This window comes from Calidris pugnax, unplaced genomic scaffold (assembly GCF_001431845.1).
Source record: "Calidris pugnax isolate Ruff unplaced genomic scaffold, ASM143184v1 scaffold8, whole genome shotgun sequence".
Lineage (NCBI taxonomy): Eukaryota > Metazoa > Chordata > Aves > Charadriiformes > Scolopacidae > Calidris > Calidris pugnax.
In genome coordinates, this window is record NW_015090830.1 from 15,399,396 (window position 1) to 15,424,530 (window position 25,135).

Here is a 25,135-nt window from a genome sequence, read left to right on the forward strand (position 1 = left end):
TCATATACATGGGCAGAGCTTTCCCACACAGACAGACATGCAACCAAACCACAGACCAAAATTAAAGCAAATCCTCAAAGCAGAGTGAGATTTCAGGATTAATTTCTCCAGACCTTTTTTTTTCTTTTTATCCTCCCGACAGAAAAGCAGTTGCAAGAAGATAGGAACGTTTTGGGGTTTTTTTGCAGTCACCAAGGTGAAAGAAGAAGTAGTAGGTAACATATGGCTTTAGCTATGTGCTTTGTTGAAAAACAAATTTTCTTCCATGAGGGGCTCTGTTGTGACACAAATCAGTAAGGTATCCGTACATATGAATCGACCATATGCATAATTCATACTCTGAGCCTCTCCCAGTTGTAGAGACCTGATCCACGTGAGAAAGTTCCAGTGATTTAACCAAAAAGGGTTTTTTAATTGACCCTATGGACAAAGTGATACACACGGTCATTTGCATTCCCTTGATTTATCAAATAAACAGATTTCAGCTAAGAGAAATAAATCACATGACATAATCTCTGGAAAATACTTGATCAAAATGGCTTTTGAAAAATCCAAGTGAAATGGGTGTGACTTCTGTTTGTAGATCAGTTCCTTTGCATTAGACACCCCATGCCCTGGAGACTTCACTGTGCTTGCAGCTTAGCTGGTTCTCATATGAGGAATGTGGCTGTAAAATTTAACAATACTGCTCTATTTTTTTTAATCCATATATTTTAAAGTGCTTTCAGAAATATAAGTAGTTATCATGTCCTTAAAAACTCATAGGAAAATTCAAATTAATCAGGACACAATATTCCAGCAAAAGCCAATGACACTTGGTGCTTTTCAAAATATTACTCAAGGAAAAAGCAGGGAAAGGAAGATGAAGTAGAATTACCCAAAGGAATATCATAGGCTGACAGCAGGGCCAGGAACTGAAATAAAATATTCCAATTCCCAATCCAATGCACATGTTTACTAGATGCTGTTTGTACCCCATCATGAAAGAACTGACAGAAGAGTTAAAACTAATGAGACTAAAACAAATAAACAAAAATCCTTCTCAATTCTAATTCAGGAGGCTGCTGAGAAAGTCTTTCCATTCCAGAAACTTAACATGTAAGAATTTTCTTCAAAAAGAATAACTTCCAGATTTGAATTCACTTATGGTCTTGAAAATGCAGAATTCCTCCACTAAACTTAGTGGTATTAAACCACATAAACCTAGACCCCAGATCAACAGTTAGGCAGAGAGGTTTCACATGGGTATACACCATATCTACAGTATGGGCAACACACGGAGCACAGAAAGAATTGCCCAAAGTCAGCATGTTTCCAAAACTACTAAGAAAATTTGGCATAGTTGGGAAAATGTCCTCAAAGGAAAAAAAATATAAAAGGAAGCCGCTGTTTTAAGCTGCAGAAAGTGTACTGAAGGTGAGTTATATTTTATTTCATTAAAATATATTTTAAAAACATACTGTGTAAAAGAATTAGGATTCTCAATAATTTATTATTTACATTAAGCAAATTCTGTTTGACTGTTATTCTATAGATAGAAATGAAAAGTCTGCAGAGGGGGAGCTGTATCAGCTTCTTCAGGACCAAATAAGCCCCTTTACCAAGAATCAAGTCCAAAATGCATTCCTTCCCACTTTGATCCCTCCAAATCCACGGTGGCAAGCAGACTGCAAAAAGCTCAACAAGAGGTCACGATGGTGAGTGTTGAGCGCTCACAGTGAGAGCCGGGATTTCAGAGCACTCCACAGGAGAGAGACCCCGAGGAGATTTGAACGTTGCACTACTCAGTAGTCAAGAGGCTGCAGGGTCTGATCCTGCTCTTGCTCCCGCTCTCCTGCCTCCACTGAAATCCATGGCATTACGTGACAACAAGGCCTGGCCCCACAGGCATATCTTGGAAAGCTAGACAGACTCCTTGAGCCAGGCTGGCAGGGGAGAGAGTGTTTTTCCTACCACTCTAGACAGACCGTAGCTTATCACTCTTCTTCAGTCCAAACATGATGTAAATCTCATTGCCTTCCTCCCCGTCCTCTGGGGAGAAAGATGCATAGGGAATGATCTCTCCGATGTAAACAACTGTAAGCACCATTCACATTTTCTGGTCCACATAAAAAAAAATTTGTATCCAAGTGTCTGTCCTAGCCTTGACCATTCTTAGCGGGGGGGGGCAGCTCAGCTTTCCCATCAGCTTTCCAGATCTCTGGAATCACACGGGCACCCAAACACCATGCACAGTCCATTGCAATGCCAGCTGCTGCCTGCTCTACTATTCCAGAAAAGAGTAGTCGCCTCTTCAATGATTATATATAAAAAAAAAACATGATTAAAAGAAGTAAAGCGGTCAGGTCATGTGCTGTTTCCTGGAGGCACTCAATGGTATTGCTGACATCTCGTGTAAGGCACCAGTCATCTGGTAGCTGACCAAAGTGTGACCCGCGAGACCGCCGTTAAGCAACCACACTGGGAACTGACAAAACTCAGCTGGTTTGCTCGCTTTCTCGCTTATGTAGCATAAAAAAGAGCGGTCACGCCATCTGGGGAAGTTTGTGGTGGTATCCTAAAAGAGGAAGCCTCGACTTGCACTGCGAGGCAAAGGAGCACGGGTGACAGTGTATCATCAGCACAGGTTTCCAGTGGCTGCGTCACAGCGGCAGCTCCCACAGACCCAGCAGAGATTTCCTCAGGCCCCAGGAGGCTCCTGCTGCCTTGCTTTCACAGAAAACGAGTTCGTTGTCAGCAGTTACCTTCTTACAAGATGTCTCCGTGACACCGAACGGAGTGGCCAGACGACAAAACCAGCTTTGTGGCATCCTTGCTGCAACTTCTCAGCTGGTGGTCTTGCCCGCACGGCCTTTTATTCACAGAGATGCAACGCCGGAGATAGCAGAGCCGATGGACGAAGAGGTGGGCTGGGTGCTGGCATCACCCAGCAGCCTCAGTCCAGAATATCAGTCTCAAACGGGACCAGGTGGTAGTACGTCAAATTGGTGACATAAGCTGTTGGATCATCACTGTCTTCTAGCTCTGAGGTAAAGTCACTAACACTTTCAAACCTAAGGAGAAATAAAAAAAACAAAACGAAACAAAACACCAGAAGTCATTAAGTCATTAACGTTCGTTTAGAAAATCAAAGTTAAAGGAATTGGAAGAAAATTACTGAGGGAAAGGGAGAAGACTAGGATATCTGAAGACGAGCCCCTGGAAATTTTGAGAAAAGGCATTTGTGAGAAGACTACTTGGAAAAAAGGGCTGCAGGCAAGAAGGTTTCTGTTGGTACTGCAAGTTAAATTTCTGAGTAAACGTTGCATGTGGACTTGCTTCATAGCAGAGTAGTGTTGCAGTAGAAGTATTTCTAATGCTGGTTTACAGCTTCAGCTTTGTGATGCTCAGTTTGCAAGACAAAGATCTAGAGTCCTAACTCTTTTTCCAAAGCTTTGATATCTCACTCCCTCTCTCGGCAGCCTGCAATTTGAATTCATACTAGAAAGTGTCAAGGAAGGTCCACACAGATCAACTATGAATCATGAAGCTATAATTTCTCTGACATCAGCCTTTGTATTATTACGCCAGTGCAACCTACTGGAGACACCAGCAATGGCATCTGCTGTCACTTTCATAAGCCAAGATTCAACACTTCCTAGAGAGAGTGGAGAAGTAAGCGTAAAGCCATTGCTTTCCATGTCCTTAAATAAACAGAACATCCATTTCTTTATAACCTATGGAAATGAATGGAATGAAGAGTTTGCTTTCAGTAAAACAGGATGGCTCTTCCCTTTAAAACTGTGCTAGAACACAGCTGTGCAGCATACCAGGAGAGCAAGTTCTCATCTCTTTAGATAGTCTTCAGTAAAAGGGATTTTTATGACCCGTCTCTGACACTGACTCTTCATAGCACTTATCATTACAATACCTGAAATTCATACCACATGACACCTGGTTACCACACTACATTTAAGATGAGCCAGATCAAAAACATTTTTTTTTTTTTTCATGCCCTAGGGCTCCCCTCCGACTAACAAATGAATGATTTCCTGGGACACAGTCTTTCTTGCCAGGCTATTCTGGATACTTCTACAATGAGATTTTTATGAGTCTAGAAGAGCTTTCACTGTGGTCTGGGAAAACCTTCACAGAAATTACTCAGAGCTGATCCCATCCACACCTCTTCCTCCGCACACTCATGTGTATATGAATAAACCATAGGCCAATGAGAACCATGGTGCGTGCAAGCAAAGCATCTTGTCCTCCCTGATTTTCAAAGCTACTAGTGAGGAAGGAAGGAAGCAGCAAGTGAGCTCTGCAAGAGTGAATCATGCAACTGAGGTCCACATCCTTCCATTTTGTTCTCACAGTATGTGGCAGCAAGACAAAATGCCTCAGTTCCCACCTCCGACTAACAAATGAATGATTTCCTGGGACACAGTCTTTCTTGCCAGGTTATTCTGGATACTTCTACAATGAGATTTTTATGAGTCTAGAAGAGCTTTCACTGTGGTCTGGGAAAACCTTCACAGAAATTACTCAGAGCTGATCCCATCCACACCTCTTCCTCCACACACTCATGTGTATATGAATAAACCATAGGCCAATGAGAACCATGGTGCGTGCAAGCAAAGCATCTTGTCCTCCCTGATTTTCAAAGCTACTAGTGAGGAAGGAAGGAAGCAGCAAGTGAGCTCTGCAAGAGTGAATCATGCAACTGAGGTCCACATCCTTCCATTTTGTTCTCACAGTATGTGGCAGCAAGACAAAATGCCTCAGTTCCCACACAAAAATGGAAAGGAAACTGCCTTTGTTTCCTATCTGAACTTGGACTTTCACCCTTTCACTTCACAGGCACCTTCTCTGGGTTTGGCTTTTGTGCGAGGGCAAATGTCTAACACAAATAGGAAACAATGAGTGCAGTGTCTTCCTCCAGAGCCTCGCTGTCCTCCCCATGGCATGAGATTTAGGTTTTAACAAGCAGAGAACATCTCAATATAAAGAGATTCACAGATTTAGTTTCACTTGTTTTGGTATTTTCCTTCAGACTTCCTAACTCCTGTGTTACAATCTGAACTTTTGCAAGGATTACCCACTGTCTCATGCCTACTCTCAACCAGAAGACATCAACTTGCTAAAACCTACACTCTCCTCAGTCACGCACGTTCCCATTCCAAGGAGGCTCTCAGCACCCATAAAGTCTTTCCTGTGGACCACAAGTTGATTGTGACAATGGCAGCACCGTCCTGAAAATGCATATCTAGTACTGGAGTGAATTTGCCAAAAAAGCAGCACGTCCAATGCCACAGCCTCTGCTGCTGGCCGAAAAGACAGAAGTGCAAACAGTCCTGGCAGGGGGAAGGCATCTCTGTAACACAACCAAAGCGTGAGTAAGAATGCATTGATTTACCACTTCCCTTTCAGAGGGACTGCAGAATACTCAAAGAAGCGCGCATAAAAGCACTATTTATGCCACGTGGATGCTGAGCACACTGGTTCACTGCATTCTGCAACGGTATGGTGCACTGACAACTAAAATTAGAGAGAAAATTAAGGAAGTAGAAAGCAACTCCTTCAGAAGAGCAGAGTAAGCAACTCCAATTTGCAAAAATGCTATCGTCTCATTTGCAAGAAGTTTAAGACTATTCAGCTGATGGACCTACCTACTGGGTAGGTAGCTCTGCGGGTACAACAGCTAACCAGTACAGTGGGACCTCAGGGAACAACTGCTACCCACTGAAGCTCCAAGTGCTTCTCTCCAAAAAACACAGGTTTGCTTTGCAAAATGTCTGATTCAAACACATCGGAGCCAAAACCCAAAAGTCATACAGAGTTTAACATTGCTGAAAGGAAAACGTTCCCATTTGATGAGGTACAGGTCCACAAGGAATTAACTCTGATTTAAGAACAGAAAACACCAATCCCAGAAATCCAATTTTACAGAAACAAAAAGGAACTTCATAGGATTTTGAAAGATTTAAAAGCTTCCTTTCTGGGCTACTAACCTACATTTAAAAAAAACGTATAGAAAACTTCTGCCTTTAAAAAAAAAGTTTAATTTTTACAAAACAGCTATGCTACACTAGCGCCATTACCTCTTGGCTGTAAAATACGGCTACAGGATAGAAAAATTCAGGGCACCATGTAAAATAGACATTTGAAATTTAATAACTTCTTGACTCCTGCTTTCTTCCTTCAGGAACGTTAAAATACAAATGCACAAAGCCAGGTTATTACTATGATTTATTTCTTCCACCACAGTTTCTGGGAAATCACGCCTACCCTACAGTTTTTGTCATAGTAATATTTTATGGCCTTAATATTCTGACTTCAATGGGATGAAAATGAGATGATTACAGTTTCTGATCCCAGATCAGTAAGTTTTGCTTGGGCTGCAGCACATTTTAAAAATCAAAGCTAGATTTTAGAAAGTAAAAATAAAAAATTAAACCAAAATTATTTAAAGTAATCAAAATAGAGCAGAACAAAGCTTTCTTTGGTAATTTGCTCCTATTATTTGTCACTCTCAGTACGGAAAAGTGATCCACTCTGAACTATGACAACTTTAATTTCCAGACATTGGCCCTACAGAATTACCTCCAGTGCGTCCCTTCAGACTCATTAACACAAGCTTATATGCTTAAATGCTGTTAGCAAGGTCAAGATTCAAAACAGTAAGTGATAAGTTAATAGAAAGACTCCAAGAAATTACACTGGAGCAGAGATACACTCCAGCCCCTGAGAAAATCTTGTCAAGCTCTAAACCTTTCCACAGCCTGGCGATGACCACGTTTCAAATGTGGGAAGACAGAGGGCTGCATTCAAAGATAAAGCTTCCATAAGGTTTTTAGTGCTCTGTTTCCATCATTTTGACTGCTCGAACGAGAAAGTAGGTCAATGTTTCTCATTAAAAATATTCAAATGCTTCACTACCTGAAGCTCATTGAAATATCAATCACCTGCCCTGACAGAAATCTGTAGGAGCTGATTTCCACCAACACCCATCTGTCAACACAGTCACTGGCTTAAGGCCTACATAAAAAGCCCCCCTGGTTACAGGTCTCTGACCCCAGAATACCTACATGCGTTAGGAGGCAGAATTTACAGATAAGACCAGTCTGACTTCCCTCTCCCCTAATGAAACACACATGCTTCACTAAGTCACAACATGCCCCAGCAGCTGAGCAGCTGCTCAGCTTCCTTTGACTACATTCAGGGGTGTGTTTCTCTCCTCCAAGGATGCTGTTTTGCTTCCCAAATATAGCCTACCCTTCATAGTAGGATATTCCATTTGTAAGGATGTTTGAGTTTCCAAATTTGGGCTCAAACCAGCTCTCATCACAGTCAGGAGAGTAAGCAAGAACTCCTCTGTTCTAATCTGGCAGGACCCCTTTGACAACCACAGTTTTTTTTCATACACAGAAGACTGAGCTCCTTCAGATCAATAATTCTCACCGACAGCCATTTTATCCATTTTAATGGAAAGAGCTCTGAAGCCTTAACAATCAGGCCCAGTAATCTTTAACCAGTACAATTGAGAACTGTACCAGTCTTGCTCCTAGAGAGAGGACAATTTTTGCTAGGGGGAAAAAAAGTCACAGTTTATCTGAGGCTGACAGCTTTACTCCCGCACAAACGGCACTTACAAGTGTTCTGCTGGATCTACGTCCAGGTGCTTCTCTTTTCCATTGGGTATACTGTGGTCAATGACTATTGTTTCAGTGTTGGCTAAACAAAATCCATTTGATCGCATGATTTCTGTTGGGAGAAGAAAGAAAAAGAACATGAAAATCCCCTTCCCCCCAAAAAAGCTGGAAAATAACTGCATATCATATGGAGTTAACATGGTCATGAACTGGGATGTGTGCGTGACAGTGAAAATCTGTACATGAAAGCAGGAATGAAGAGTTGGTTTCATAGCTTCTTCCATCTGCAGACTGCCTGTGCTTAAGCAGTTTTATTCACATGATCAACTCATGATATGGAACGTCTGAAGCAAGGCCCACTTTCAGTCCCATTACTGCCAGCAGCAAAATTTTTTGTCACCCTTAGCAGAATGGCAGCCCATCCATCTATTGCGACCTAACACCACTGAAATATAATTGTGTTTTTCCTAGACAGTCCCAGGCTTAACCCACCTAAGCAAAAATCAAAAGGACATTAAAAAAAGAAATAAAAATTTACCTTCCAAGTTAATTCAACCACCATTTTAAGCTATGTAGAACAATATCACCTTCTACATTGCCTGCAACTCTGCTTATTTGTTTCTCACTGTGTAAGAAGCCTCCAATCTGGAATAGCTAAAATTTATACCTAATTACACTGACTTACTACTGTAGGGAGAGTTTATAATTAAAGAAGAGTATTTGATGTGAATGAGAAGTTAATCCATGTCCTTGATACATGGAAAGGCAAACTAGGCAAGTCACAAGGATTTTTTTTTTTACAGTCACACAATCTTAGATGATGCTAAGGCCACCACAAAATGGAAATATTTCTCTGTGTAAATCAGCAGTGACTTAAGTGGGACAACTCATTATTTGCCCTGAGGTAAAAGGACCCTGTGTTACACCCGTGCGTTGTCAGCACAAATGAAAGGAAATTAGTCTGTGGCAGAAAATATGGTAGGCACAAAACATAAGAACAGAGAACACCTAAGACCTTGCCTTGAACAGACCAATTTCAGCGATACGGTTCAAGTAGTGAGCAGGAGAGGAGAAACAAGAGAGGTAATTTTTTTTTAAGAGTACATTTAGATGTCCCCCCATTAAGGTAAAGCCAGAACTCACTTCCCTATTTGTCTTAAGAAATTAATCTTGACTTACAGTCTGTATTTTTTTAGTAAAAAGCACTGCATCCCAGTAGAATGACACCAGTCGTGACTCGTCTTGAACCAACACTGTGCTGCAGAATAAGATCTACACCATAAACTCAAATCCAGCTGTCATCTAAGAGGGCAGCCCTTCCTCTCTTCCCCATCACCTACCACTCCGAGCAGGACCATGTGGAGGACAGTTTGTTTTTTCAGAGAATACAAAACATTTTTGCCTGCTTTTCAAAGTTTGCAAGCCATGTAGGAAGCTGCACTATGACTAACATGAATGTCACCCTGTTTTCCTAGTGTCCTTGACAGGACTGAAGAGTTAACAGCATTTCATTGCTGTCTGAACTGCTTTAGACGTGAACATTTGCTGCCATCTACTGACAACGCTGACAGGCACTGAAACCGTTTCCAGGGAGCACCATTCAGACAAGGGAAATATCAATTACCGTCAATTTTCTGCCTATATTCTTAAACTCTTTGCAGCAATCACTTAAATGATAAAACTAATTACCACAAGATGCTTTTGGACAGCTGCACAGGTAGAAATATCTTCCTCCATTTAATTAGGTATGACTTGTCACTACCAAAATTAATATAGAATTAAACCTAATCATGTTATTATTCAGCTAATGTGGTTTCCACAGCTCCTCTACATAGAGGCTGGCAGGAGGGTTCCCTTTGCTGCTTGACTCTGCCCATCAGCCAGGCACCCTCACTCCAAATTGAGGTTCATCTTGACCATCTCTTTATGGTCCCACCACCGACCACGTGATGTACTCAGTCATGCACACACAGGCTGTGTGGGCCCTAATAGGGTACACAGCCTCACAAAAATTAGACAAAACTCTTCCAAACAGCAAAAAGCCCCAAGCCAGGGCAACACTGTAGTTTCTAACCAGTGCAATTCCAAAGACATTTATTCCTGATATTTGCTTTTTTGAAAAAGAACAAGGTTATCACTGACAGCAGCCACCCTTTGGAACGTTTTCACAGCCCGTAGTTTGGGGATCTTTCATTTCGTAACGGTCAGGTGCTAGGACCCACTTTGCAGCTCTGGTCTCACGGAGTAGCAACATATTTCAGACAAAACCAGTGAATATGCTCTCAAGGGTCAGGGATGAGAACACGTCCTGGCGTTCAGGAGCAAAGCGAGTAACCACGTTCAGCCTTCAGAAGATGACTCATGTCAGGAACACACACATGAGGAATTTTACTTGAGGTTTCCACATCAGCCCAAGGCGTCATCCAAACCTCCCTAGTCACAGACAGGGCATGAGACACACATGTTGGCTCCCATCCCTCGCTCCCAGGAAGCCAGCCCTGTGTCACCCCTCCTTTGCAGTATGGCCTGGGGCACTCTTCTTTACAATCCCTGTGCTGCCCTGAAGCTTGGGGGACTCCACAAGAAGGCACCAGGACAGATGGCCTTGTAAGACCACAGTTCTCGCTGAGGCTCTGTATTACATGGTATACTTTTAAGAGAGTTATTGGTGGGCTCGTAAACCATTTACCATTTAATTAAAAGACTATTTATATAACTAGTTCCCTTAGAACCAGAGCTCAGGATCATTTACAAAAAATTGACCCTGTGTATAAGATTGATCCTTAAGCACCGTTTAGACCTCTAGCATATTGACATGCTGACTGGCCAATAACTGTTAGTACCTCAAGAAAATGATACCAGTTTCATGCTAAACACTTCATACACCTTGGAGGACTATGTAGTATTTCCCTTTTATTTCATGCTCTGAAACAAACTCTTCTGGCCACACAAAACCAGCAGCTGCCAGTAGGCTCACGCGAAACATTTCAGTGTAGAAATACAAAACCAGGGACACCAAAAGTCCACAAACCTTTCAACAACAGTCAGTAGCAGATGCAGAGGTGAAAAGCCAAAAGAATAGGCCAGGATAGAGTAATACCACTCTCCATTTTACCCATTAGCAATCTGTGGTTTAGAAACTTTCTGTGTCTCCACCTGTGACAGGTCTCAATGTAGTTTTCTTCCACTTGCTTCTCTAATTCCTTTTTGAACTCGGTTACGCTTTCAGTTTCACCACATATCCTATGACAATGAGTTCCACTCCTTAACTGTGCTCCATATGGAAACAAAACAATATTATAGCCTTTCTTTTGTTTGTTTAAACCCCGTTGTCTATCAACATTATTGGATAACCTATAGTTCTTGTTTCATGAGAAGTACAGGGTAATTGACGTCCTGCTATTCCCAGCTTTGTAGACCTCCACCATATCCCCACTTTGTCATCTCTTCTCCAAGTTGAAGTGGCCTTCTTTATTTAAGCTTTTCCTTAGAAAATCTGTTCGACAATTTGATTCCTTGTCCTTTATTTGCATGCTTTTAAATTCTCTTATATCCTTTCTGAGACGGAGAGCCCAGAACTGCGTACACTGTATTCAAGACGGGGTGGTGCTCCTTTCTTCTGTTTTCCCCTCCTTTCCTAATAATATCTAATAGTCTCACTGCTGGTTTTGGTCACTGCTTGGCACTGAGCTTACATTTTCACAGAACTGTATCAATACCCTCAAAATCTCCTTCCTAAGTGGTAACAGCACTTTCATATGTGATGACAGAGGATTGCATTTTCCTCGCATCCACTTCTTTGCATTTACCAGCATTTAATTTCAGCTTCCACTCTCCTGCCTGAATGCATATTGCATAGTATATCGAGGCTAATTATATTTTCTATATTTTAGAGCAGACTACGGAGAACTATTGCTGGTGGAGAAAGAAGGGGAACAGCAAATAAAGTCATTTTCATTTTGTAATTCTTGCGTCAAATGTAGGAAGCTAACAACTCCTACCTGATATTTTAACTGGACTTTGAAAGTTTGGCTGAATCTTATGGACATTGTCATTTTTTAGAACTTGGTCCAAAGGAGATCTCTCAAAGAACGTGAGGACAACTTCAGATCTTGAATACTTAAAAAGAGAAAAAGAAATAGACGTCAGTTTTTACCAGTAGTTTTCCTTGTCCCTCTTCTCCCTTTCCACCCCTTCATAGTATGACAGAAAGATGTATTATGAGCAGCAGCCTGTAGACATCATTATACAATTCTGGCACTCAGCACTTATCCAAGTTACTCAATAAACAGGTGCTTCTTTTAGAGTCTGGCAAAGCCCATCTCTTTCCAATCTGCATGAGAGTGCGTGCCTCCATCAAGGAGTCGTCAAGCTGGGCTAAATGTGGAACTTGGCTTACTCACCTTCCAGGGCATGTTTATAATAGTCTTCAGAAGCTTTTCCACTTCATTAAGTCTGGCTTCTATATCATGGGCTTCTTTTATTGTGATGAGCCCTAGAAAGAAAGTAAACCGATCGTAAGCATAGACAAAAGCATATTTTCATGTGCACACACACTTCAGCAGCCAGAAGCAGCCACTCAAGATGTAGAACAAGCTGAAATATCTTGCCTCCAAGAAGCGTCTTTCAACCCAGAGCAATGATAAAGTGTGTACCCCAAACTAAGGTGGGTGTAGTTACAAGCAGAGTTGCAAGCCTGACACAAATTCAGCTGTTTATGATCATACTTAGGAGTTGCAAGACAAGCAGAAGTAGAACCACCTACTCCCTCACCCACAGTTTCACTACGCAGCATTTCCATCAGTGACAATCAAACAGCCTGTTTTCTGCTTCCGAGAACCATGATTAATCCTTTTTTTTTTTGGTCAATAAAAACCAAAAGAAAACCCAAGAAAACCAAAAAACACAACCCACAGATAAGAGGAAAAAACAAAGCACAAGTTAAACAAAAAGCTTAGAGGGCAGTCTTGTATTTCTCTGAACGTAAGCCCAATTGAGCAGTCCAAGGAAGATTTCTCAGTATCATGTTCTTCAAGTGCAAAACAACTTTTTGCATTTATTTATTATATTTTTTTACAATCACTGAATTATCACAGTGCTGCAGAAGGGATTAAAATGGAAATTTTGCTGCCCAGTGTCCAGAATGATACATTACAATGCTTCTAATTTTGAATTGCTCAGTATGAGGATCTTCAACTGTAATACCATATTCCATATGTATAACCTGCAGGGCATCCGTAACTTCTCCCTCCTCTAGCAGACTCAGGGAAATATTGCACAGGTTATACGCATGCAAGGAACAGGAGAAGTAGACCCAAAATCTCTCATCCCTCTAGCAGCCCTTTTATTTCTGATCTTTGTAACCCACTTTCTCTACCCCAATCATTGTTTGCCCCTCCATTTGCACATCTTTTACAAGGAGCAGGATACGCACATGGAAATGAAATACCTAAGAGATAGTTAAATTTAACAAGGTCGACTGGTAAAAAAACCACCAACAGCCAAAGAAAATAAAAAACAAACAAAAAAACCCCAACAAAACCAAAAAGCTGGAGCAGAAAAAGATGCAATAAATCAAACCCATCAAAACTAAAAATCTGCAAAGCAGTCTGTGAGAAACAACTTCAATATATTAAAACTGTTGAACTATGTGCATCTCCATCTCCCCATTCAGAAGACATACAGAAAGAACCATCAAACATGCACAGTGTGGGGACAACATCCACAAAACGCTTCAGTCTGCATCAGTCCTTGTTTGTTACTGATGAGATATGATCCCATAGCAACTTTCCAGACAAAAGTGGGACTTTGAAGCTGTCAGGTCTCCTCCAATTACAGCTCTAAATAAAACAGAGATTGTCTCCGGAGCAACCAGGTTTACTTCATGGGCGTCACACAAAAGTAGTCCAGTTGCATAAGCCTTTCTATTGCTCGACAGTCCCTCATTTTGCCTGTTTTTGTCAGCATCATACCACCTCACCCCGGTACAGCTCTTCCCTCTTCTGACAGTGGAGCAGAAGATCCCAGCTGGCATATTAAGGAAGGCAGCCCTGTAGCCTGCTTTGACCAGTGTACACCACAGCCAGGTGGCTTTGCATGGAAACTCTCTGAAAGGCTGTAAACATGAATTAACTCATCTGCATGTGTCCACAGATGGAGTATTAGCTGGGTCGTGCTTGATGCTACAGACCTCAATTGCAGACCAGCACCCTTCATCTTCCTAACTACTGGGTGTGAGCAAGCCTGGGTGAATCTGCTTCACCCCTCCACAAACATGTCCCCATCCCACATCTGAACAAAGTTCTAACCTTTCCAAAAAAAAAGTATTTTCATCTTCTCTAAAAAGAAGCTGCCAACGGCCCCATGGCTCAGACACCCACCTATGATGTTAGAAATGCACTGTCTCCCAGCCGTAGCCCACATCAGAGACAACAGGGCTAGCCATCCCAGTGCTGGCTACCGTGAGGTCTTCTGCTGGTCTCCTTGCTCCAGTCTGCAGAACCACTGACACAGTCAGAGCAGAGACTGCCCAGCTGTGGCTCCCACCTCCCAGGTGAACACCTCACTGCCCATCCACCTGGGGTCCGGCATCCCACTGCTCCCTCTCAAACCTGCCCTCAACCCCAGACCCTTTCCCGAAGGAGCATCTACTGTTGAACCTAGTATTTTACAAGGAAGAGGGATACTTTCAAACAAACGATGATATACAGGGGAGAAAGAAAAAAAAAAGAAAAAAAAAAAGAAAAAAACCACCTCGGCAACAACACTGAGCATTCATCCTGTGAGGAAAACCAGCCAAGCAGTTAGGATTTTCTCTCATTAGTAATCAGGGAAAGCATCTGCAGCTCCACACAGCCTTTTTATGCTTCGGCAAGAGAAGTCGGACGAGGCAGTCAGTCTGTCGCACTGTCACAGATCACCCAGTGGGAGGTTTTACAGCTTCTTGCATTCCCCAGGAGTTCCCAGCCCTGCTGTACTCCTCCTTCCAGCTCTTGGAAAGGCCCCAGCGAGCCCACACTCTGACTTGGAAACTGGCACAGACAACTTGTGACATCTGACACGATAAAAACCGTTTCTTACTGAAGCTTTTAGTAATATCAAAACCAAAAGGCAGACAGCGTAGGAAGGAGGGTAAGCAGATACATCAGCCTGGACAGCTTCCTCTATATGTGCTTAATGACTACAGATGCACAGCTTTGGGGTGTAAAGCTGCTGACCTTACATGAATTCCCCATACAGGGAATTCAGTTTGGCTGGGCTAAAGCCTTCCTTTTCATACGACTACAGTCTAAATACACAGAAACCACTTGACTGGATATATATACGTATTGAACCCTGTAATTTCTTCTGCAATAGCCACAGAGTCTGTAAGGCCCTCATTTAACTTAATTCTACAAGTCTCTGTTTTTAAGATTTAACAGATGCCCTCGTGGTTTTCAGCTCCTCGTAGCCTATGATCCCACAACCCAAGGCATTGCTCACAGCCCAACAGCCACGCAAGCCAGAGCAAGGCACTGTCTGCCCAAGCAGCCAGGAGGAGCAGAGGCCCCAGTCCCTGCTTTAGCTCCCCTTCAGCACTCGCTAACTGGCTGCTGTCATCAGCCACGGCTCGGACATGCATGAGGAACCCTGTGGTTTCACGAGGTGAAGTCTCCGGTGGCAACACTGGCTTAAGGTGCTCTCCTCTGCAACTCATTTCCTTTCCCACACCGCAACACGGGGCTGCCTCGGCTTTGCCAGAGCAATTAGGTGAGCAGCAGGGAATACCTCAAACCGCCCTCGTCAAAGGCTTCACCTCAGGAAACCCCAGCCTCTGCAGAAGAAGAGACTGCAGGCGAGGATGCTCCATCCAAGCTCCTTTCTCACTAAGTCACCACACTGAGCTTGAGCAGCAATCAGGACTTGTGTAAAAAAGGGTCACAGAACTGCACACAAACTTTCCATCTTTATTCTCCACTTCGTGGGGGTGTATCCCCTGCCTGTCTTCTTTTTCCTGTTCGGAAGCTTTGACGAGGCATAGAGAAAGAAAAAAAAAAAAAGCAAAAAAAAAGCCAGAGACTTGTGTAGGATCTCCAGATGCTGGAAACGCCTGAACAAATAGACACACACACATGCCAGCTGCAAGCAGACCGAGAACCTCCACCATTCATTACCCTTAACACCCACACACCACAAGCTGGATGCATCTGGAGTGCACGGGACCCACTGGCCACGTATGCACCATCCGTACAGCAGCTACAACGTGTCCTGAGGCTGTTGTCTCTGCCCACGGACCATAAATATCTTTCCATCTGGGGCTCTTTAGACCCCAAGAACCCTTATTCAGACAGTTTGCTATAAAATGAAAATAAGACACTAATAAAGCAACCAGTAGCCTGGAACCAGTTGTGCTTTCTTCCACTTGTTCAGTCATGCAACAGAGCTGAGCTGAGAGCTGGGAAATCTCCTCGTGAGGTCATGGTGAGAGGCTGTTCTCATGCCTTTTCCTTTGCCCTGGCTGCTGTCTGACTGCTAATGGAAAACATGCGCAAACTCCTCCCAGGAAAACTTTGCTCTCCGTCTTGTTACCCGGACTGTGCTTGGACAGTCAACTATCATTTCAAGTGATTCAAACGCTATAAACACCTACGTTTATAGGGCTTGAGGTAAACTGGAGCCCCACTGCCTCATTTTTTACGCGAACCCTGCTGCCAAAGAGCACTGAGCTAATAGCTCTAAGATGTCTTCACCCTGTGCAGAAGGGAGCCCATGGGCTGGGTGACGGGAGGGACAGCATAGGCACAGTGCCTAACCCTGGCACTCACCTGTACCTGGGATATTTGCTTTCAGCAGGGCTCTGCTGCACTCACAATCCCTGTAGTGAGCGACCCCATTTTAATAAAGGAGGCAGCAACCCCTTTCACATCTTCTCTGCCCCTTTCCAGACCAGGCAAAGTCCTTAAGAACTCTGGAAAGGATTTGCCCGCGGTTTGAAACCACGCACATGCAGCAACTTTACGCAGCACAGCAACACATCCCTGGAAAAACACGGCACAAACAGCCCCCTCAGCCTGCAGCATCCCTCCTGCTCAGGGACCCTGGTGCAGCAGCAGCTGCGGGAGGCTGAGGGGGCCGGGGAGCAGCTGTGTACCTGGCACGCTGGCCCACGGCGTGGGAGAGGGGCTCACAGCTGCAAAACGAGCAGGAAACGAGCTCAGCAGAGGAGGAGAATGAACCGGGAGCCAATTCCCCATGTCAACGCACAAGCCTTGGTAGGCCTGTCCTGTCACTGCCACATGAGCCACCAAACGTGCAACTAATGATTTTCTGAGCACCACAGATGACGCGCTGCACGCTTCTACCAAACAAAACAGGAGAGGAATCACAGCACACACTCCGTGGCTCGTAATGCAATCACAATGCAGTCCTGGCGGCCGATGTCCGCAACGAGCAGGTTGGTTCAACAATCCTCTAGTGCCTTCAAGGGAGAGTAAGTTCATGCCTAAGTCAAGTATGTCTCATTTGCCATCTCTCAATGATGACACAGAGAAGCCTGTTTGTCTGGAGATGTGTTGCTATGTAATCATGATCTCAAACTGCATGGAAGCCCTGTTTCTCCAATCTGAAGGTCTCCAGGCTTGTGGTGAGGGGAGGAGCAAAGAATGTCCAAGAGATCTACTTTCTCAAAATCAGTTCAATATGTAGAGGAGGTCAAGCAAGAGCAGAACCCAAAGTGTACTTTCTGAAGATGTGTGCAGGATGGTGATACTCCCAAATGCTATGTATTTAAGTATGCACATGAAGATTAAAATATTGCATTGGACCCTCCTCACCTAACCCTCTCTCTGTCCGCCATAGGGAAACTGCAGAGTTGATATCAAAGTAAAAAAATGAGTAGCAAATAAATCCAGGGAGAAATCTTACTGTGTTCTGCTAACCCACACTGCAGGAAAAATTTAAGACCTATAAATTCAGATCTTGAGCCCATCCTTCTCTCTTTCCACAAGCCCATGAGCAGCAGTCAGGCATTTAAAATCTTTAGGGAAGACACATAAGCTGTCTTGCATGGGAGCCTGCTGCTCTGCTCTCTCCCCTGACTGGACTGTATGTTTTCAACAGACGATATCCTCCTTTTCCCTAGGAACAGCATTCATTAACACTGCAGTGCTCAATCTTTTTCATCCTGTACCCTCACTACCCCTTTCTCTCAGGTACGTTCCAACCTCCCCACGCAATTCAGGATGTAGATGAAGCAACAGCAGGAAGGCCCCAGCCACAAGAGGAGGTCTACAAATGCCCAATGGAAGAGTTCCATCTGGTTGATCCAAAGATGAGCCAAGTCCAAAGTCAGATCAGGTTGCTGGGGACCACGTCCAGTCGACTTCTGAAATCCCCATGGAATCCTCATTCCACAGTATCATGCAGGAACCAAAACTACTCAGCTGGGACATGGATCAGGGCTGAAAGGTGGCAGCTCAGCCCAACGATTTCTGCTATCTTACTCCTCTGCACAGCTCCCCATTTCCTCCCTCTGCTGAACAGGGCTCTTCTCAATACTGCTTCAGCTGGCATCGTTCCCTGCTTCATGGCCACATTGCCTCTCTCCTCCCAGCAGCTGCCCTGGTAGCATCCCTTCTCCCCACAGACACATGGTCCCTGAATCTCATGCTGCCTGGGAACTCCATCATTAGCCATCTCAGACTGGACTCTAAGAAGGCCAAAACAACTCCCACTTACTGCTGCCTCCCCTCTGACAGAAGAGAAAAGGATAAAAGATTGTTAGAAGGACAAAGGAATACTCAATGGTATGTAAAGGCAGGAAATTCAAAAAACCAACAGATGGGAAAGCTTGTTTCACACAACTTTTCTTCAATAAGTCTGCAGAAATAACACCAAAGGAATCCCTTATGTCCAAAGACTTGATAAGATCCAGAGAAGGGCATATAATTAGAGGCAATCAAGGATATGAGATCTGCAATTACTAGAGACCAGGACTGTCATTTTTCTGTTCTCTGCTGGTTATTTATGCTGACTTCTGGAGCATCTGGTTCTCATCACTAGGGATAGAATCCCAGAGCTGGCCACAGCACTGGTCTGACTTAGTCTGGCAGCTCTGGCAACTCTTCTTTGATGCCTCTTGCCTAATTCTACGACATCCCTCTCTTGGGGCAGACACACTTGCCCCTTCACCTCATGGGGGAATTCATCCATCTTGTATGACAAGAGCCACCACAGTATCTAAAGTCTTTACAAAGGATTTACTATTTAAGTGGTATCATTGATGTGATCCATCTTGGTGGCATCACTCAGGGAGCAGCTAAAAGGATATGACAGAGATGAAAAGAGGGGTACAGGGGGATGGGTTTCTGAAATTTATTACAGGTTCTGCTGCCCTTCTTAAACTCGATGTTGATGAACAAAATAGGGACAGGTTTTTTCAAGAGGAACAAGTACACGAAGGGCATGTAAGTCACTCCATAATTTTAGACTAGGTAGCAATAAGCATATTCAAGGTACTGAGAGAAATCTTAGATGCAGAAAGAGAAGCAAGCTTTCAAAACCCTGCCTGCACTGTGCACACCTAGCTCTAACATAGGCCACTTCTTATTTTGCAGTTCATGTGCAACAGATGTAAAAATACAGGTGGAGCAAACTCCTGCCCAAACAACTGTCCAACTGAAATGCCCCAGAGCAGGAGTCGTGACCATGACCACCTGAGGACCCTGGTACACCTGAACACCCATGCAGAGCAAGGAGGCAAGTTAAAAGCTGAGAAGTCCAGAGCCTCCAGCTGATGGATTTTCCATACATGTATTATTAGTTACGGGATCTCCCCGGATCTCTGGAGGGGAGGCGGCACCTCCTGGTGACAGAACTAAGCAGACAGGCCTTCCCCGCAGAGCTCCCTGTCTTGTCGCCTGATGAGCCATATGAGAGAAGATGATGTCAAAGAAGCATGAGATACAAGTGAACAAAGGCAGTCAAAGCCTGATGAAAAATGCAAGCTCCTACAACCATGGTTAGCGCTGATTTCTTATCAGGTGAGAACTGTCATGAAAAAATAACCTCATTTCCATTCCATTCCACCAAAAGCCTCTCAGACACACTGCCTCAGTCCACCACAAAAAGGCAACTTGTGCCTAGCTTTATAACAACACAGCAAGCTCCATTTATCTCCATCAGTACCGATGAACCATGAAATTCAGCTAATAAAAAACAAACCCAGAAGCCCCAAACTTAATTTTGGTTACACAGCGCTGCTAGAGCCTGATAACCAAGAGCCGCATCCTTTGTCTGCCAGACAGAAGCTCTGAGCAAGCTCCACTAATGAACTGTTGACAATGTCAACAATGAAAAGAGCACAATAGATGCAGTGTATTTATCTGTATTGTCACAGCACCGAAACAGCTGCTGTCTGTGGAAACCACTACGCTGCTTCTGTAGCACTCCCTCTTCTCATAAATCACACTCCCAGATGGTCTTGTAAACAACACCACCACTAAAATGCAGCATATAGAAAACCCCAAGTTATGAAATGCGACATTTGCAAGCAAACATCATGTTCCTGGGCCGGCTCTTCAGGAACTGCCTTCTGCTTTGTGCAAGTCCTTCCGACAGCAGCCCCGGAGGAGCATCCCATGCGCTTCCTGGTGTGCAGCCACTCGGACACGGAAAAGAGATGGATCATCTGCTTCCTGCATGAGGCAACCACGCCAGAGGGCAGGCACAAGCCTCAGAGCTCAGCGTTAGTCATCTGGGATGGACTGCCCAGGGCCTGCTGCAGGTGAAGTGACTACCTCCACGCTATAAGGGAAGCTACAGATGCAAAGTTTCTATAGGAAATCTCCAGCTTTATTGGAGAGCTTCTATGGATGGACAGAGGTTGAGCACTGGCAAGGCAGAAGGGAAAAGTTCTGGAGAGCCACAGATAACCATGGATGGCAGCAAGCTGGTGAGGGAAACTTGGAGGCAAAGAAAGGGAAGAGCAAGCGGCTGAGGGAAAGCGAGTTGGAGAAGCAGAGAGAAAAGAACAGAAAGAAGAGCAAGAGGGAAAAAGGCCACGACAGAGCAGAATGAGTCAGAGCAGGAATGGAAAGAAGGAAGGGGGAGGAAAATGAGCACTTTGGGAAGAGACAACCCACCCCGTAAAAAAATAAAGTCTCTAAGACTGAAGAGAGTTTCTGACTTGATGGCTCAGAGAATCAGAGAAGAACCAGGCGATACACAGAGGCGTGATATGAACAGCAACACTGGAAGAGCATCTGAGCTTCTCCATTCTGATGACAAAGGCAACAAAACAGTGGCAGAGGAGGATTGTCAGAAACCACCCTGCCGCTCCAAGGGCAAAACAGACCCCAACTTCGAAAGGCTGCAAAGGTGCTCCTCTGGCTTCCTGGTCCTGCACTTCACTGGCTGATCTTGCCCATGCTGAAGTCAGAGGCAGGTGTCTGACTGCTGACTGCACTGCAGCTGGATCAAGTTCTAGGATAAATCTTAGGTGAGAACCCCTTAGAAGTAGTATATAGAGGAAACAGGAGGGAAAAAAAAGAAAAAAAAAAAAAAAAAAAGTACTTTTTCAGGTTTATACCTCACTTCCAATATCTGTTGGGTTTGTTGTAACTATTCCTAAATCATCAATTTTAAGTCAGCTTTTAAGTCCGTAGTGCTGCCTTTCTCATCAAGACTGATTTGAATACAAAAGCTGATTATTTTGCATATAGAAACAGACAGATGAGTAACATTAGCCTGCATTCTAGCTCTGCTAAGAGTGAACTAACCTCTGTTTTTCTGTGATCCTCTTTCGTGCATTTGCCTGGAGCAAGGGATGGGCACATTTCAGACACAAATGAAATACTAGCAAGTTACTGGTAACATCACAGTGAATCATATTTAGTCACCCTGCAGGTATGCACATATCTAATCTTGTTTACCAGCTTACTAGTAAGATGCCCTGTGTCGTTGAACGTCCTTGGCCCTTACACTCCAGATGCAGGGAGTACACTTTGCCACGTGTTGTTATTAGTTATCAAAGACAAGACCAGATTGTGTGGCTGCCATACTTCCCCCTGGAGACCTCCCCTCTTCTCCTATCAAAGAAAGGGCAAGATGAACAGCCACTGCAGAAAACTGCACCTCCCCTCCTCTCTTCTGTCATCTCAAAGCACCCTGCAGATCTGAGAAATATGAAGACGCAGAGCATTGTGGAAGTCAGTCCAAGGAGATGGGGGGTGGAGAAAGGAAAGGAGAGGGCCTTTTGCAGTTGATGAGCAAGAAAAGGAGCACACTCCTGCTCAGTATGAACTTTTTGCTGAAACCAGCAATAATGGTAACAACCAACTCTTTCTAATATTGCTGACATTTATAAAAAAATACCTTCTTTTAGAAAGTTAATAACATCAAATAGCTCAAGCTCAAGCTCCCCAACCATATCCCTTAAATGTAATGTACTGCAGCCTGACTGAGCTGTAGGATAATGCTAGTCCTTTTAATGCTCCTTAGGCAAATCTGTAGGAACTCTGGACTCCTTCAATGCAATGCAAATTTGGTCTGCAACATTTTACCACTTCCTCCAGATAAAAGGCACAGTTAATATTCACCTTCCTTCAGACAGCCTAAGATAAACACACACACATACACAAACTCACATACATATGCAAACACATTTGTATATATATAAAAATATACACAAATGCATATGACTGAGTGCTAACACACAAAAGCCTGTGCTTTTGTCAGGTGTTTTTGTTGGGTTAAATATATTGAGCTTTACTGTAGGCAGCAGGACATCTGCTTTTAAACAGGACATTAAGAAACCATGTTTACCCCAAGAATTTTCTAACGACCAGACATGCCCCATGCAATCTCTTCTTACATCCAAAGCTTTGCTTCAGCGTCACTTAGTTAAATGAGATTTTTATGTTTCAACTCAGTGAAGTTACACAAGGCTGTGGCCAGTCACTAAAACGCTGGTATGATGAAGTGTTCTCTATGCAGAGAAGCACACTCTGCAAAGTAATTTTCTTTAGAGCAGAAGCAGCGTAATTTTAAAGAGTATTACTGAAACTGTGAAGGGCACTGTGATTGCTTAGAAACTACTCCTGATTTTTATTCCGTCTCTGTTGCAAAGTTAACCCTCACCCCCTCACCAAGCTGAAGACATCATGATCTACTTATATTGGGTTTCGATTTTTCAAATCCTGGACTGATGCTTTGCTCATTCCTGATTCTACTGAAGTAAGTACACCTGTTCCTGAGAAAAGGGTAAGTGAAGGTTGCTGGCCGTAGGTCTCAGGCAGGAATTGAGCACTGCAGACTGAGGATGCTTACTCCTTCCCAGCTGCTCATGGACTAATGGTGTACGTTACCTGGGACTGTCAAGTAAAGCCAGTGCAAGGGACTATAATCCCACCTGGTTCCAACTGCACGAATGACGCCTCAGAGAGCTGTGAAAACAGTTTAACATTTTGCAAAAGCTGTGATGGATCTTGAGGCAGGAGAGGAACTATCCTCACTTGAGAGAGGGGCCAAGGAATGAGAATGGCTTTAGGATGCACAAGGGGCTCCTATGCCTAGGCGATGGGAGGGAGCACGCAGGGAGGGGCAGGAGGCCAGGCCAGCAAGGACCGGGTCCACCTCCAGACCCAGCACATGCCCCAGCCTGGCTGCCAAGCTACTCTTCAGAGCCCCATAAAGCCAACAAGTGAAAGGACTACCACGCTCTGGGACGTCAAATTTTACTCACAACGACGCTGGCAGGTCTGTGCCCTGCAGGCCACAAGCAGGCTGGCTTCAGACCTACCCAGCATCCTCAAAAGCCGGGGCCCAGGTGCCACATACGCTTAAAAGATCATGTTACTTCGAATTTACTGCTGCTCAGCCCTACTAAAAATCACACTGAAGAGTACTTTAGTTATGGGACCCGCAATGGATAATAATGGATAACGGACAGCCCCCCGTCCGGCACCCAGCACCACCAGCATCTGCCAGCCCGCACCCCGGAGCGGGCAGCGAGGGGATGGCGGGGCTCCCCGCACCCCGGCAGCCCTGCGCCCATCCCCGCCGTCTGCAGAGGGCACTCGGGGCCCGCGAGTGGCGGCGGGTGTCCCCCGGGGCCGGCGGAGCCGAGCTGCCACCTCCCCGCCGCGGGCAGGGGAAAGCCGGGGGACACCCGCCGGGGAGCGGGCTGCGGCCCCCGCCACCCAAAGAAGGTAAGGGAGAGGGAAAGATATCAGCACTTTTAAATGAGGCGCGACATCCCCACTCCCCGCATCCCCCTAGAGTTTAGAGATCTGGCAGGACAATAGAAAAAGACCCGTCTCACTCTAAACACCCGTCAGAAAACATCCTTGGAGGGTAGAGCCCGGCAGAGACCCTCTGGTGCTGTTCCCCCTCGCAGAGAACAGAGCCCGCCATCACACAGGTAGGGCCCAGAAATAAGTCCAATGGATTTACAGCGGTACGCAGGGTGGAAATCTCGGACCCAGAATCCACCCAGGGTGGAAATCTCAAACCCAGAATCTCAAACCCCACTCTCTGCAAGGGGGGGGGTGTCAGGCTAGCAAGGTGGGAGGCGCTGGGAGAGCAGTGGAGAACTTCTCCATCCTCTCACAGGGGAAAACATACACAAAATAACAGCTTCTCCCCCTTCCTGTCCAATCAAGTCATTTACGTGGTTACTTAAGCAACTGGGGACACCGCGAGTGCTACGCACACATCCATTTTTGAATAACCGGATGCTCCGCAGCACTCTACACACTTGAAATACCTTAGAGCAAAACACATAACTGCACCTAAAAAACACCCCAAACGGCAAACAAATTAAAATCAAACCCCAAGACGGCGTTAACAGGTACATTCTGCTTCTGCCCTGAGCGGCCTGAGCACGGGCAGCATCCCCGGAGCTGGGTTAATCCACTTCAGAAACGAAAAGAGAAACAGGGCTCTGGCCGCTGGTGCAATTCCCCTGCTCTGCAGAAGTTATGCGAGGAATCACGCCAGCTCCCAGAGTCACTCCGTCCGCTGCCAAGCGCCGCAGCCTCTGGTTTTTCCCCCCCCCCCGCTCTCCTTGTGGCAAACAACATACCAACATGCGGAGATTTTTCAGCTACAGCCCTTCTCCTGCCAACAGCCCCACCTCGGGAAGCCTCGGGAAAGCCAGAGGAGAGGGACAGCGCCAAGAGGGACCTCTCAGCTCCTCAAACCCAGCCCGGAGCCGGTTCCCGGCCGGTTTCCCGGCAGCCTGGGCAGCGGCGGGGCTGGGGGTGGGGGTCTCCCTCCTGCGGGAGCCGGGAATCCGCGGGGCAGCCCTTCTCCCCCACCGTACACTTAGCAAAAAAAACCCCAAAACATAACAGAAATCAACGGCCCGGGAGGAGTTTCCGACCGCAAAACACCCTCACAGCTTTCCAGCCCCCACCCCGCCCCGTCCGGTCCGGTCCCGTAGGGGCTCCGGCTCTTCACCCCCCCCCCCCCCCCCCCCCCCCCCCCCCCCGCGCGCGCCCCCCCCCCCCCCCCCCCCCCCCCCGCCC

The 25,135-nt window shown here is 45.2% G+C and overlaps 1 protein-coding gene across 1 annotated transcript in view; it reads right to left on the reverse strand.

Annotated features, from left to right (window-relative positions):
- Positions 1 to 447: 447 nt before the first annotated feature.
- PXDC1 (PX domain containing 1) overlaps positions 448 to 25,135 on the reverse strand; it is a 25,547-nt gene continuing 859 nt past the window's right edge. Inside the window, exons 2-5 of the mRNA XM_014941062.1 lie at positions 12,032 to 12,123; positions 11,630 to 11,747; positions 7,629 to 7,740; positions 448 to 3,053 (exon numbers count right to left, since the gene is read on the reverse strand). Of these exons, the coding sequence (XP_014796548.1) occupies positions 2,936 to 3,053; positions 7,629 to 7,740; positions 11,630 to 11,747; positions 12,032 to 12,123 (440 nt within the window). The 3' untranslated portion in view covers positions 448 to 2,935. The remainder of the gene's footprint in view (positions 3,054 to 7,628; positions 7,741 to 11,629; positions 11,748 to 12,031; positions 12,124 to 25,135) is intronic.